General features: G+C 41.3%; 1 protein-coding gene across 2 annotated transcripts in view; it reads right to left on the reverse strand.

Moving 5' to 3' along the window:
- Positions 1-15,828, reverse strand: part of ADAMTS18 (ADAM metallopeptidase with thrombospondin type 1 motif 18) — a 163,909-nt gene that overhangs the window by 34,782 nt on the left and 113,299 nt on the right. For both annotated transcript variants that reach the window (XM_060083773.1, XM_060083772.1), the window contains 3 exons: positions 14,236-14,366; positions 13,298-13,421; positions 12,317-12,561 (listed from right to left, as the gene is read on the reverse strand). In XM_060083773.1, coding sequence (XP_059939756.1) covers positions 12,317-12,561; positions 13,298-13,421; positions 14,236-14,366 — 500 coding nt within the window. The remainder of the gene's footprint in view (positions 1-12,316; positions 12,562-13,297; positions 13,422-14,235; positions 14,367-15,828) is intronic.

The following is a 15,828-nucleotide window of genomic DNA, read 5'->3' on the forward strand; positions in this document are numbered from 1 at the left end:
CTGTCGTCTAACAATGACTTTGCCCACTCCTCTAAGTGGAGATGACACCCACTCATTTGGCAGGCTTGGCTACACCTAAGTACCTCAGTGTGACCATGACCGTCACCTTGACCACAGACAGTGCGACCCACCCGAAGCTCGGAAGCAGCAGGACCGTGGGACGATGTGTGATAACCGCACAGCTAAGATTCTAACTGCCTCTGTGGATGCCGAGGAACGAACACATCTGAAACAATACGTCATCTGAAAATGCTAATTCCCATCACTCACATCTATTTAGAAATATTTTCAGTGACCCTGTCAAGCGCAGTCAATAACTTTTTTCAGCACTAGTGGAGAACACAAAGGCCCTCCAGGTCACATCGATGCCACAACCCTCCCCCACCCCCCATCGTAGCACAACATCACAATAACGCCCCGTGCTGCGCATCGGACTGTATAGCCCAGCTGTGAAACGCACAAGTTTGGAAAGACTGCCAGCAATTCAGTCTACTTAACTGGACTTAGTCCAGAGGATTTTGCAGCCAACTGGCACTGGGTCTCTAACTTACAGTTGGCAAGCAACCTCCTTAAATGCTTCCAGGTCCTCAGTAGAACCGTTCAGTGTCTACCTTTAACACACCAACCACCTGACTTCAGACACAGCACTCAGCAGCTCTGACCGCAGGGTGCGGAGCTATAAAATTTACAGCTTCTTAAGTTGGAAAACCACAGACGGGGGCTGGACTCTACCAACTGCCCTCTGAAGAAAGGGGGATGCAGGTTCCGCTTGGGGCGCACGAAGTCAAAACAAAGGACACATTGAACAATCCTGGGTAAACAGCTTGCTTTCTGTCACTCCCACTTTTAATTTTTAATGAGCAAACTATAAATGCCTTCAATCAGCTTCATTTTTGTTTCATTACTTAAGGCCCATTTTTCCTTTTAAGGAAGTTGTCCTAATTCTCCCATGGAAACTAAAGAGTTATGCATAGGTTCTGAAGACCGACTTTTTATTTAGTGCATGCTTGGAAGCTTGTTTCTTGTCTTCAGTAATGTACTTGATCGCTTTAAAAAAATAACAGCAGCAATACTTAGTGTGTTATGCCAGGCAAAGCACTGTACAAGCATTATCTCATTTAAAGCTGATAACAAAACTCGGGACTTCCCTGGTGGCACAGTGGATAAGACTCTGCACTGCCAAAGCAGGGGGCCCGGGTTTGATCCCTGGTCCAGGAACTAGATCCCACATGCATGCCGCAACTAAGGAGCCGGCGAGCCGCAACTAGGGAGCCCGCCTGCCCCAAAGAAGACCTGAGGCAACCAAATAAATAAATATTAAAAAAAATAAAGCTGATAACAATACCAGGAGGAACGCACAGTGCTGTTAATATCTTAGTACTGTAGATGAACGCACCAATACACAAGGCCACGTAGCTAGTAAGTAGCAACACTGGGAACTCACGTCTCTGATATTGTCCGACTCCCAAACTGGACATCTTAACTCTTGGGACACTGCATCTCCAGCTCTGAAATGTCACATCTAGGATTCTAATTTAAAGTTCTAAAAACTGGATGAACTGTTGAAAAGACGTTCTCACCGGGATCCAAGAGCACGCTATAACATTTACATTGTGCTATCGGGTTCCAACCTGAAAATGTTTCTTGAACACGCTAATATCTGACTTAAGGATACATGATGTTTAATCTCCTCAATCCATTTTCCCCTGCATTTATAGAACTGTTGGATTTCACCATTGTTTTAACCGCTGAAATACAACCTACTTTATAGATTGACCCCTTCCGATAAATGATGAATTTCACCGTACGTTACGTGTTGGCTAAGTCAGGGGAGGGATAGTTTTGTAGTGTGAATGCCTGTTTTTGTATAATCCTGTGATTTTTTGGAAGCCTCGTGATGTGAAAAAATCAGCCAGTTGTCTTTGCCTTCTTGTTTGCTTCAAAGCCTGAAAAACATGACCAGGTATCACCACTGCTATTAGGTGTGAGTGAGTTGGATTTGACAAGACACAGCACCACAAAGACCCCGATCGGGGCCTTGGAAGTACATCTGTGAGGCAGCTTCAAAGGTGTGGGCTGACACATTGAACCCCGACTACAGTTCTAATTCAACTCATCAACATTCCTCAGAGTTTAGTGAAGAGAAATAGTGTTCTCCGACCTGTCACAGAAGTATTTGCCATGAATTAACTGGAGGCCTGCACTTCAAATAGCAAATGGCAATCTCTAGACAAACGACGTGGCATCATGAAAGCACATCTGAATCGTCCTCTGGAGTCTGGAGTTTCCTATCATCTGTTCTGAATTTATTCTCCATTACTTCTTTGCCTCTTTTGTGTTTTGTGTCTTCACTCCATCCCCGCTCCTTGGATAATCTCCTTTCCCTTACACTGATTTTATCGTGAGGCACATCTTTACTCATTTCAGCCCCTTCCCCTTGCGGGGGGCGGGGGATGCAGACAGCAGGGTCACGAGGAAGGAGCTGGCTGAGAAGGTAAGTCTCTGCCAGCGATGCTTGCACGTTGTCAACTCAGTGATCAATGTGCCTGTCCACCTGGTCCCCCGCCACCCCATCATCTCCTTTTGCCAAAGAGCGGAGGAAGTTGTTTATTATAGTAATTTTCTTTAGATGTCTTTTTCTGCCTTGAAACTGGCCTGTGGTTAACCTATTTCTCACTTACTGTCATTACAAAGGCTGCTGTATTTGTCAGCTGCAGGACTCTCTCCTGGTACACGATTAACTGGGAAAGCGTTTTCAAAGAGTTAAACATCCCCTTTTGCCTCTTAACAGAGAGAGAAAAAAACTCCTTAACATAAAGGAGGGCTTTCATTTTTAAGACTTTTTTTTTTTTTTTTTTTTAAAGGAATGCTGTAAAAACACAGGGGATCATATTTCGGTCCTAGACTAGCAACCTGTGTTATCATGTCGTCCTGACTCACTGTTTATCAGACGGAGATGAAGTTACTTTATAAATGAAACACTCATGATGAATTTCCTCACCTACCCTCCAACTGCATGAAAGTTTGATGGAGAATATGACTCATTCACTGTTGTGTGTGAGAGAGAGACAGATAGAGAAACAGAGACAGAGAGAGACAGAGACAGAGAAAGAGAATAAAGGAGAGGAAGAAGAAAAGGGGGGGGAGGGACACGAGAGGGGGAAGGGGGAGATGGGGAGAAGGGGGGAGGGAGAGAGAGAGTGTGAGAGGGTGCATCAGCTAGCAAAAAAGCTGATCTTCAGTCACTTCTAAAGAATGTATCATCTCTAAGTGGACACCTTCACTAGTCATGAAAAAAAAAGAGAATTTTTGTGTTTTTCATTCTCACTGCCAAGGCTCCCTAAAAGTATATCTTAAAAGGGCCTTTGGCACTGCAGTTATACAAAGGACAAAACCAGTGACCTTACGTTACCTATAGCTCAATCTCAAAACGGAAAAACATTAAATTTTCAGCCATACTCAAAACGCCCAGCATATAGACATCTACTTCAGATTAAATGATTATTTTTCAACGAAGGCATGTGTAAATTTCAACTCTGAACTTCAGTTTTCACATTTCTACCACTTCAAAATTTAATGCCTTGTACAAGACACACACATACACACACACACACGTGCACACACACACAAATTTAGCTATGTGCAGAAGATTTAGTTTTTCTTGTGTTCCCAAACTCAGTAAAATAAATACGGTAGGTCTATGCGTAGTATCCTGAAGACTATTGAAATATAAGCTGACTTTTAAATCTTTCAGATGACTAATGAGTGCACTAGTTCAATGAGAAATTCCTTAGACTCTATGCCAGACTCATGTTGTAGGGGATAAGCTGAAATAAAGAAAGATGTGGAAATTATCTAGTTTATAATAACTGTGTCTGTAGTGATCTCAGAAAGTATATGGTTGCCAAATCAATATTGATTTCTTTTTGTGCTGGGGTGTGCACGTGTGTGAGTCATTTTCCCCTGGGCAATGCAGAAATATGATACAGGGTCATGAACATTAGCTCCATTTCTCCAAGTCATTTACATGTATATGTATGTCTGTACTTCAAAATAAAAAGTTGATTGATGGACTTAAATAATGCCTAAAAATTTAAGACCTCAGACAATCATATAAATCCTTGATTACCCTTAGGAATTTCCTCTTGGCCACTGAGGAAATTAAGGGGCCAGCTCAGTCTAAATTGACATCCACCTGTTGCTAATGTTGGACCATGTAGAATCTGGGTTCCGAGAAGAATGAAGGTTTGTAACAGAGACTGTATTTGAAAATCGGGCAGGCACATGACTTGGTGATAAAAGTGAAAATCTGTTTCCCATTTAAACTGAGCTTCCCTATGAAGACATTCTGTGAAGTTTTGACATTAAAAATAACCAGAAGCAGAAGACACTTTTGTGTCAGGCCATGCACTTATTTCTTGAGGTTAACTGACAGCAGTCTGTCTGTCCCAGGACTGCATTACCCCTGCCTTGCACTAGAAAACACCCAGAAATAAGTGAAAAGATCTGTTAAGCCCACCACCCTGGGAGGGCACGTTGCTGTTCTCCCAGATTAAGGTAAGTCAACTGTGAGCTAACTGGTCAGCAAGTTCTTATTGTGTAAATTATTCACTTTGGGAAAGGCAAGCCTTTTAGAAAGCAGATCGATTCCTCAAATGCAACTGAGGAGATCAAATTTCAATATGTAAATGCCCTTTACTGTACTTAACTTTCAACTGGACAATTCTAGGACTAGTCCTAAGAGATGACGAAATCCAGTGGTTTTTAAAATGTGTACCGCAGAAGTCTAAGCCTTTCAGAGAACTTCAGATTACGACTGTGGTTTGGGACAGAAAGGCAGAAATGGGGAGGAGAGGCTGGCCTCTGGGCCCTGTCACGCTTGACTTTGGTCAGAGAAAGTCTCCTTGCACTTCATTTATTGTCTCCATGTATGATTTTTCAACTTGGAAAGAAGATTCTACTATTTATTTATTTTATTTTTAATATTTATTTATTTGGTTGCACCAGGTCTTAGTTGCAGGAGGTGGGCTCCTTAGTTGCGGCTCGTGGGCTCCTTAGTTGTGGCACGCAAACTCTTAGTCGCGGCATGCACGTGGGATCTAGTTCCCTGACCAGGGATCAAACCTGGGCGCCCTACATTGTAAACGCGGAGTCTTATCCACTGTGCCACCAGGGACGTCCTTATACTCTTTAAATGAATGAATGAATTTTATCATTGGATGTCATTCATTCAGTAAATTTTTGTTTTTGAGTGACCAAGATGTTCCAGATATTATGCCAATTGTGGAATCTACGAAGAGGAGTTAAGTCTTCTTTCGGCAATATAGGGTTTCAGGTGCTTAGAAGTGCTTCAAGACAGTGTCACAGGACAGGGTAGGAGATATTAGTTTAGTCTGGGGAAATCATTTCCCAAATGAGAAGACTGGGCCTCAGCTAGTTTAAGTGACTCATGCAAAGTGACAGAGTAGTATCTGAGTGACCTGTATCACCAACTATGTATAGAGATGTTCCCTGTTCAAACCCACGTTGCTTCCAAAAAGAAGGATCAACCTACCAAAACTCGCTCTTTACATTTCTTAAAGACCTGAGACTATAATGATTTGGTGACATGATTTATGTCTTAGCCATTGGTACATCTCCAATGTCTATATAGGGCTGGGCACAAATGGGCACTCAAGAAAAGTCCAGTTTTCTTTTATCAGACGTCAAGAGAAAATAAACAGAGGAATACTGCTTTGAAGGTAGCTACCTAAATCACCACATGCCAAAGTAGTTGAAGATAAGACTTAGCTAAGATATTGGGAGGATCTGATTAAAATAAATGAATGCGATATAAAAAGGGACATTATCCTTACACTGCCATCCTCATGTGTTCTGGCAAACACACCCTTCTGCTGAATTTTACACTATAATACGAGCTCAGTGAACGTGCAGTCATTTTAAGCGGCCAAGAGAGAAAGTGCTTTCTTTCACAGACTTATACTTTCTGTGGATAGAACAGCACTTTCCATTTTGGTAGGTTCCCACTTTTATCATCCCACAGGATTGTGAAACACATTCAACTTTCGTATTGGACTGAACATATTTTTGGCTCCAAAAGTATTCATTTTGGTTCAATTCATAGTTGCATGGAAAGGCATATGAACTTTATTTAACTTCCTTTAAAGAAGAAGGCCATGGATTACTTGGATGTTGATATATAGCCTAGTTTTGGAAAATGTAATTTATCGCTTATTGTGATTTTCAGTTTTTAAAGTCACTGTGTTCTCTCGATTTTGGAAAGGCATGAGCATGCGATAAAAACCGACCTGAAATTTGATGATGTTCTCCTGAGAGCAATAAAGTACAATTTAAATATTAAAGCCATTAGCCCAAATTCTTTGAAAAGATAAAATAGACATAATACGAGGTTACTGGATTGGATTTTTAAAAATCTCCTAAAATAGTTGCAAGTTTTGAATGAAACTATAACTCCTTTAAAAAATACAAGCAAGGCATGACCAATTAATCATGCATGTTTCCCTCTGGAATATTTTCAGACAAGTCACATTCTTAGGACATCAATTGAAGCTTTCATGGAATCTGTAAGTAGAATGTATACATAAAGTAAGACTTTGTAAAAACAACAGCTAAGCAAATGTGACCTTACTGCATTGTGGTGAAACTACAATTTTGTATTTATAGAGATCTTATTATAGTTTTTACCCTATTTATATAGTAGGGAAAATTATTTTATAAAACCGTACATATCCAGTTGAACCTGGGGAAGACTTTATGTTTTTATAATTTTACTAGATCTATCCAATAATTTATCCTTACATTTTGATTGTTTGTGTGTTTGTTTTTTTCCCCTGAGGAGCTGTCTGTATTTGCAAGGACAATCCAGCTGTTTTTGTTTGTTTCTTAGTTTGTTTTCTGGCCGTGCCCCACAGCTTGTGGGATCTTAGTTCCCCGACCAGGGATTGAACCCAGGCCCTCGGCAGAGAGAAAGAGGAGTCCTAACCACTGGACCGCCTGAGAATTCCCTGTACTTGTAAGAAAATCGATGACGAACCTGACCGATTTTGCAGAGCTCCATCACCAATTGAGGCCACCCTTCCATTTCTCAAAAATAGCTCCTAATCATCAGGAAAATGTTTGGACCTGGTCAACAGTCCAAAGATGTAGTTTTTTTTTTTTTTTTTTTTTTTTTTTCGGTACGCGGGCCTCTCACTGTTGTGGCCTCTCCCGCTGCGGAGCACAGGCTCCGGACGCGCAGGCTCAGCGGCCATGGCTCACGGGCCCAGCCGCTCCGCGGCATATGGGATCCTCCCAGACCGGGGCACGAACCCGTATCCCCTGCATCGGCAGGCGGACTCTCAACCACTGCGCCACCAGGGAGGCCCCAAAGATGTAGTTTTAATCAGCACTAAATAATGGAGATGAGTGAGATAAGGAGTTATGCTTCAATTAAGCAAAGCCCAAATAAAAATTCTCAGCTTCAGGCTGGCACAGCGTTCGGTGACAATGTGGCCATTATCTGGTCAATTTGATCAACACGGACAATGACAGGGGACATTCAGGTTCTAAAGATGAAAGTCAGAAGGAACTCTGTGATCCTGCTTTGCACTTTCCGTCACTTCTTGTCTCATTCTTTGTTGTGGTTTTCCTGCAGATAAGGTATGTTTAACAGCAAACCTTAAATTACAAACAGAACTGTGAAAACCTACCGGAATGGCTTTGTGATTATGAAGAAAACTGGACAGAGAAACAGCAACAACAAAAAATGGCTGCTTGTTATCAAGTAGTAAAACACATATTTCTTATGAGGAATCATTTGGACTTAGTTCTGGTTGCCCGGGGCAGAAGCCCTGAGAGACACCCACCTTCCAATTTGGTAATTTTCTAGCCACAGAACTTGGTTTGTATACATCTGCTTAGAGATGGATCAAAGGCCTCGTGGCAAAACTAATGAAACCATGTTGCTCTAAAACTAAACACTTGCAAGCTAAATATACCTCTCTAAAGAAAATATACCTTTTCTAAAGAAATGGAAAAGATGTTTGCTGCTCAAATGCTTGATAGAAAAGAAATAAACATATCCACCTAAAAAATTAGGACTGAATAAAAAGTCTCAAAATCTTTAACCAGAAAGTTCAATTCCTATGCCTTAGGTGTAATTACAGGGTGATTTTAGGGCCTTGATTCATTGTTGAGCTCCAAACTACCCTAACAATAGTCCAATTTGATTTGCTGTTCCTAATCTCATCTTCTGAAATAAAAGAAACAACCCAATCAAAAAATGGGCAGATGATCTAAATAGACATTTCTCCAAAGAAGACATACAGATGGCTGAAAAGATGCTCAACATCACGAATTACGGGAGAAATGCAAATCAAAACTACAATGAGGTATCAGCTCGCACTGGTCAGAATGGCCATCATCGAAAAGTCTACAAACAATAAATGCTGGAGAGGCTGTGGAGAACAGGGAACCCTCCTACACTGTTGGTGGGAATGTAAATTGGTGCAGCCACTATGGAGAACAGTATGGAGGTTCCTTAAAAAACTAAAAATAGAACTACCATATGATCCAGCAATCCCACTCCTGGACATTTATCCAGAGAAAACCATGGTTCGAAAAGATACATGGACCCCCAATATTCATTGCAGCACTATTTACAACAGCCAAGACATGGAAGCAACCTAAATGTCCATCAACAGAGGAATGGATAAAGAAGATGTGGTACATATATACAATGGAATACTATTCAGCCATAAAAATGAATGAAATAATGCTATTTGCAGCAACATGGATGAACCTAGAGATTATCATACTACGTGAAGTAAGTCAGACAGAGAAAGACAAATATCATATGATATCACTCATATGGGAAATCTAATTTTTAAAAAATTATACAAATGAACTTATTTATAAAACAATCATGCAGATTTAGAAAACAAACTTATGGTTACCAAAGGGGCAATGTGGCAGGGAGGGATAAATTAGGAGCTTGGCGGTGTTTTGTGTCCACCTTGAGGGGTGGGATAGGGAGGGTGAGAGGGAGACGCAAGAGGGAGGAGATATGGGGATATATGTATATGTATAGCTGATTCACTTTGTTATAAAGCAGAAACTAACACACCATTGTCAAGAAATTATACTCCAATAAAGATGTTAAAAAAATAAATATGTAAACACACACACACACAAATTAGGAGCTTGGGATTAACACACACACACAGTACTATATATAAAGTAGATAACCAACAAGGACCTACTGTATAGCACAAGGAACTCTACTCAATACTCTGTAATAACCTATATGGGTAAACAATCTGAAAAAGAATAGATACATGTATATGTATAATTGAATCACTTTGCTGTACACCTGAAACTAACACAACATTGTAAATCAACTATACTCCAATATAAAAAAAAAAAAAAAAGACCTCAGAGGGTTGGAAGAATATTTCCTAAAGACAGCTGCTCTCAATTGTGAAATCGTTGCGGGACCTTCTATCACACAGAGATGACAGGACCTAGTATCTCAAGTTCACAAGATAATGGGAAATTAACTCATGGTCAAGACCTAGGGCCAGGGTTGCAAACTCAAATATCTACTGGGACCAGAAGTTCCTTTTTCGTAAAAGATGTCAAAATCTATATTTTTATAAGAAATCACCTGATATTAAACCTCTGATCCATTTTTTTAAAAATTATGAAGATCTGGGAGCTGGAATTTGCCCTGTGGTTGCCAGTTTGCTCGTCATGGTCTGAGGTTTAGGTTTTTAAAAAATATATCTGTTATATGCTCAGAAGGCAGAAGTATGGTAACAGTTAGAAACATTATGTGCCAAGCACTCTGTAAGCACTGAAGTTATCTTAAATTCTTCTTACGCTAGCACTGACAGTTAGCTGGTATTGTTTGCCCATTTTTACAAATGTGGACATTAAGTGGCACAGAGGTGAAGATACTTGTCCAAGTTACATAGCTAATTACAAGTCTGTACTCTTAACCATACGATGGGTACAACATCTGACTTAGAATCCAAAGTTATGTTTAGTCTATATACAACGGAATATTACTCAGCCATTAAAAAGAATGAAATAGGGCTTCCCTGGTGGCGCAGTGGTTGAGAGTCCGCCTGCCGATGCAGGGGATACGGGTTCGTGCCCCGGTCCGGGAAGATCCCACATGCCGCGGAGCACCTGGGCCCGTGAGCCATGGCCGCTGAGCCTGCGCGTCCGGAGCCTGTGCTCCGCAACGGGAGAGGCCACAACAGTGAGAAGCCCGCGTACCGCAAAAAAAAAAAAAAAAAAAAAAAGAATGAAATAATGCTATTTGCAGCAACATGGATGAACCTAGAGATTATCATACTAAGTGGAGTAAGTCAGACAGACAAAAACAAATATCATATGATATCGCTTATATGGAGAATCTAAAAAAAAAAGATGCAAATGAACTTATTTATAAAACAGAAATAGACTCATAGTCTTAGAGAATGAACTTATGGTTGCCAGGAGGAAGGGTGGGGGGAAGAGATAGATTGGTAGTTTGGGATTGACATGTACACACTTATATTTAAAATAGATAACCAACAAAGACCTACTGTATAGCACAGGGAACTCTGCTCAATACTCTGTATTAACCTAAATGGGAAAAGAATTTGAAAAAGAATAGATACATGTATATGTATAACCGAATCATTTTGCTGTACACCTGAAACTAACACAACATTGTTAATCAAATATACTCTAATATAAAATAAAAATTTGAAAAAATAAAAAACACAGTGGTTAAGAATCTGCCTGCCAATGCAAGGGACACGGGTTCTATCCCTGGTCGGGGAAGATCCCACATGTGGTGGAGCAACTAAGCCCGTGCGCCACAACTACTGAGCCGGAGCTCTAGAGCCCACAAGCCACAGCTACTGAGCCCACACAACACAACTACTGAAGCCCACGCACCCTAGAGCCTGCACAACGCAACTACGGAAGCCTGTGCGCTCTAGGGCCTGCGTGCCACAACTACTGAGCCCGTGTGCTGCAACTACTGAAGCCCGTACACCTAGAGCCCATGCTCCACAACAAGAGAAGCCACCACAATGAGAAGCCCGCACACCACAATGAAGAGTAGCCCCTGCTCGCTGCAAATAGAGAAAGCCCGCATGCAGCAACGAAGACCCAACACAGCCAAAAAAAAAAAAAAATGTATTTCATAGCAAAAATTAAAATAAAATAGGTCCCTTCAAGGGGGAAAAACGTTATATGTAGTCATACTTTTAAACTATCTTTTTTTATTCATCTTCCTTATTAAATGTTTAAGACTAGTACCTTAAATAATAACAATAATAATAATAGTTGAATTAAGCTTATATTTCCTTGATTCCAGAAGAACATAGCAGTATGACTGGACTGAGAGTAGATATCATACTTGTAGATGGAAAAGATTTGGACTCCAACTCTGCTTTTTTCCTAGCTATGTGAGTTAGGCAAATCTTTTAACATTTCTTCACACTTCATTGCTTATTTTTCTGGCAAGTCAGTGAAGGTAGGTTTTCTATCCCAATATTGCAAGTGAGAAATTGAAACTCCACGTGACTAACAGGAGTGCCTGGTCATATGAGTCCTCAGTACATGGTGGCCACGACTTCTACACAACCTCAAGCAAATCACGTGCCTCTGAAAGCGCACGATCAGCCCCATTTTACAAACTGGAAAAAGCAAACCCAGAGACGTGACGAGGACCAAAGAAAATGTACCCAAATGATAATGTAACGCAAATGATAATTGCGTTACAGAGTCATTTGCAGACATGGTGGCTGTTTTTATTATCCACATCATTACCCACTTATTTTTTTTCTTTTCTCACCTCTAAAGAAATGATAGCTTACAAAAGTACGGTGGTGTGCTATGACTAAAACTTTCTTGACATCAAGCAAGTGTGCTTTCTGTTACACCACTCTGCCTCCTAGGCCAGTGGATCTGTGTGATGAACAGCCACAATGGATGATCCCAACAGCAGACACAGACAAAGTGGAATCATGTAAAGACGATTCCTTGTATATTCCTCAGCATTCAGAACAGCCAAGTGTACCCGTGAAAGGTTGGCATCTGCATGTGAACATCAACACATTCCCTCCGGGACCCGTTGGATCCCTGCCCTCTTCCCCCAAATGGAGTTGCTGTCTCTTCCCCTTTGCACTTTGACATTTAGCCTATTAGGAAACAAATTTGAACTAGGATTTTTTTTAAGCTAGCTCAAATCGGGGTCATCACTATAAATTCTGCAACAGGCACTGAGAACTGAATAAAGAGAAGGGGCTTTACTTACTTCAAAGACCAGGGTCTCATTGGTGGGTCCCAGCGCCGACAGGCGTTCCGGGTGGTTGAAGGTGCGCTGATACTCAAACACCGTCCCCGCGAAGGCGAACTCCCCTGGCCAGTCGATGCTCCAGCCCCCCATGAGGTAATACTTGTGACTGAGGCTTCGGACGGCGAGGTAACTGGAAGATATCTGAAGCTCCTGGACCTCGATGCTGCGGGCGCCCCGTGGGATGGTGACAACCGGATAATATTCTAAGTGGAAAAGAACAGAATATTTCTGACATCCACATCGTGCATTGGAGATGGGCTCAGAGACAGGTAGTGGCCATTTTTACAGAGTGGGGTGTTTGATCATCAGCTGACATTCATTTCTACTCTTATGAAGTGAAAACACTCAGCTATTTCATTTTCCAACTGGTAGGAACACCAGAGAGAGAAAATGGATGAACTTTTCCCAAGCACATGTGTGTGGACAGAAAACACTCTTCGCTTTTCCAGAACCACAAAGGCCACGCAACTCAAGGGTGCTTTTTATTTTTAATCTACCTGGAAAAAACTGGGAGCCACCTATTCTCAACAGTGGTGTGCAGAAGACAGGGCTCAAAGTTCAATTCTACTCAAGATAGTGAGTGAATTGCTTCAAATATTCATCTAACATTGTAAGTGTGAACCATTTAAGTTCCATAATACATTCTTTGTTTAACAAATGCACGTGGGACATAGGGCAGCCTGGTCAGAATATTGAAATTGCTAAGCAGAAAGGCATTTGTTGAACACCCCTCTGGGATGTATGTATTGATGAAACTGCTCACACGAAAAACCCACCAATCCTCCCTTGCTCTGGCATAAGCATCAAAAGCCATCATCTACTGTGTGTCAGGTGAGTTCGTAAAAGGCTCAAGCGTACTTAGCGTGACTTAAGTTTGTTCAGCAGCAAAGGGTGTGTCCCAGCAACGACAGCACTGATTTTGCAGCATCACTTACTTACCATTCGCTTTGTGCTGGTTGAGGTACAGGCCTTTATAAAACTTGCAAGTTGAATTGTCACCTTTGCAAACACCACAGGCATCTGAAACTGCTTTAGAGCCAAGTTCATGATCGCATCCCACCGGCTGTAACCAAAAAAAAAAAGGGAGAAAAGTCAAAGATTAGAGAAGCCAGTAGCTTAGAATAACCAAGAGGTACATGGTTTTCCATATTTACTGAACATTAGGAAGGTAAGGCAGCTTTATGGTTAAAAGCAAAGTCTCAAGTTTGACTAGGCATTCAAATACTTCCTCTGTCATGACTGGATGTAAGATTAGGTAAGTTCCATAACTTACAGACATCTGTAAAACTGGAATGAAACGTCACCATTGCTCCTAATGGGAGGGGAATTTATTCAGGCCAGCTCTACCAGTGAAACATAAAAATTCTGGGACACCACCCCCTTCCCCACCACGAACACACACACAACCCTTAAAAGATCACAGAGCTCACCATCAAATTAAGACAAAAGAGAAAGTGGATACCGGAAGAAAAAGAAAAACTAATCTGAAATAAACAGAAGTGCTATTTCCAAACACACTTATGAGGCTCTAATCACATAGTGAAAATACTGAGTGAACACGAAAGAAAAGCCTACTACTACTATTATTTACATTCTAATTGAATTTTTACAACTACTGTGTAAAGTAGGATATATCATCATCTCCACATGTGGAAAGGGTGAAAAGGAAACTCAAAACACTGGACGGGGGTCACGCAGAAATTAAGAGGGAATTTGGAGATAAAACTCACATCCAACTTGAAAATGTTACCCTCTTCCGCTACACCACCTGCTTTTATCCAGACCCAAGAATCTCTTGGAACGCTTCTCATGCTGTGCATTTGGTAGGAGGCAACACAAGCGTGACCATACACCCCGAAGCAGAAATGTTCTCTTACTTCACACATCCCATCGATGCAAACATCATTCTTGTGTGGGGAGCAAGGAGTTCCGTCTTTCACCTTGCTGGACATGGCAAAAAAGAATTCAAAGTTCTCAGCCTTGCAGTACAGCTTACATCGGTCTTCCTCTAGAAGCAAAGAGATCAAAAGAGGTCATGGTCAAGAGGAAAGCATAGGAAAATCACACGAGTACCGAAAAGATGAGTTAAATTTAATTAGAAAGCTATTATGATCAAGACGGAAGATGTTACACAGTTTTCTGGCAGGGTGTGTGTGCAAGGGTGTGCCCGAGGGCAGATGTGTGTGGCTTTTAAAAATATAAATTCCTGGGGCCTCCCTGGTGGCGCAAGTGGTTGAGAGTCCGCCTGCCGATGCAGGGGATACGGGTTCGTGCCCCGGTCTGGGAGGATCCCATATGCCGCGGAGCGGCTGGGCCCGTGAGCCATGGCCGCTGAGCCTGCGCGTCCGGAGCCTGCGCGTCCGGAGCCTGTGCTCCGCAACGGGGGAGGCCACAACAGTGAGAGGCCCGCATACCGCAAAAATAAATAAATAAATAAATAAATAAATAAATAAATAAATAAATTCCTTTTAGTAATCCATATAAACTCTGCTTTAACATGGATACATGAGAATTTTATTTTTCTAATCCTGAGTAAGAGCCATAATACACGTGATTGGTGGGTTGTGTCACTACCCTCCTTGGACAGTAGATATTTAAGGCTTTATAGGCCCTGAGGTCAGCCATTAACAATATGTAAATGAAGGACTATTGCTGTGTCCCAGTAAAGTGTTATTTTTAAAAAACGGGCCAGATTTGGCCCACAGGTCATATAGTCTGCTGACTGTGATTTAGGACACGGATTATTTTACATTTTTATTCAGTCTGTTAAGAGGGAAAATTCTAGGCACTTTGGAAAAAAGGCATATGGTCAATAATGCTTATAAAACATATAGAAAAGAAGCATATCATTAAAAGGAGGAGGAAGCAAACAAACTAAACATTAAGGCTAAAAAAATGTAATTTTTATTGATCATTAAGTCCCTGAGAAGTTTCTGGTATCACAGGGAAAAACAAAGAAGTATTATTTCTATAGAGCACTTGTTTTCAGAGAGGAGTTATTGTGCTTATTTCTCCAATAGAAAGAGTTCTTTTTTGGCCAGGAATTCCAGATGACGTTTCTCCCATGAGACCTGATGTGCGACTCTGTGATATCCCTGATAACAGTTTTACAACAAATGTGTAAACAGCCTGCAAACGGTTGTGCTTCATAAAACCTCTCAATAAAAGACAAAGTCAAAAATATGAAGGCAGTGAAATTATTATGGTCCAAATATGCAGCCATGTGGATGGATTGCATTTTTTTTCTCACCTAGGAATTCTTTCTAATAGAAGTTTTATCTCACGCCCCCTACCCTGTGCATGTGAGATTAGGGAGCTGGAAGACATGTTACCCTCTTTTTTCTCCCTCATTCCCAGGAATTAACAAGTTCTAGAAAGTTCAGTTTTTCCAGGACAGGTTCCTGGGAAAGTTTAGGAACTAGTCTATTAGAAAGAAACAAAGAAGCTGGGGCGGGTGGTAAATTAAGAGT

Source organism: Mesoplodon densirostris, chromosome 19, assembly GCF_025265405.1.
Source record: "Mesoplodon densirostris isolate mMesDen1 chromosome 19, mMesDen1 primary haplotype, whole genome shotgun sequence".
Classification (NCBI taxonomy): Eukaryota; Metazoa; Chordata; class Mammalia; order Artiodactyla; family Ziphiidae; genus Mesoplodon; species Mesoplodon densirostris.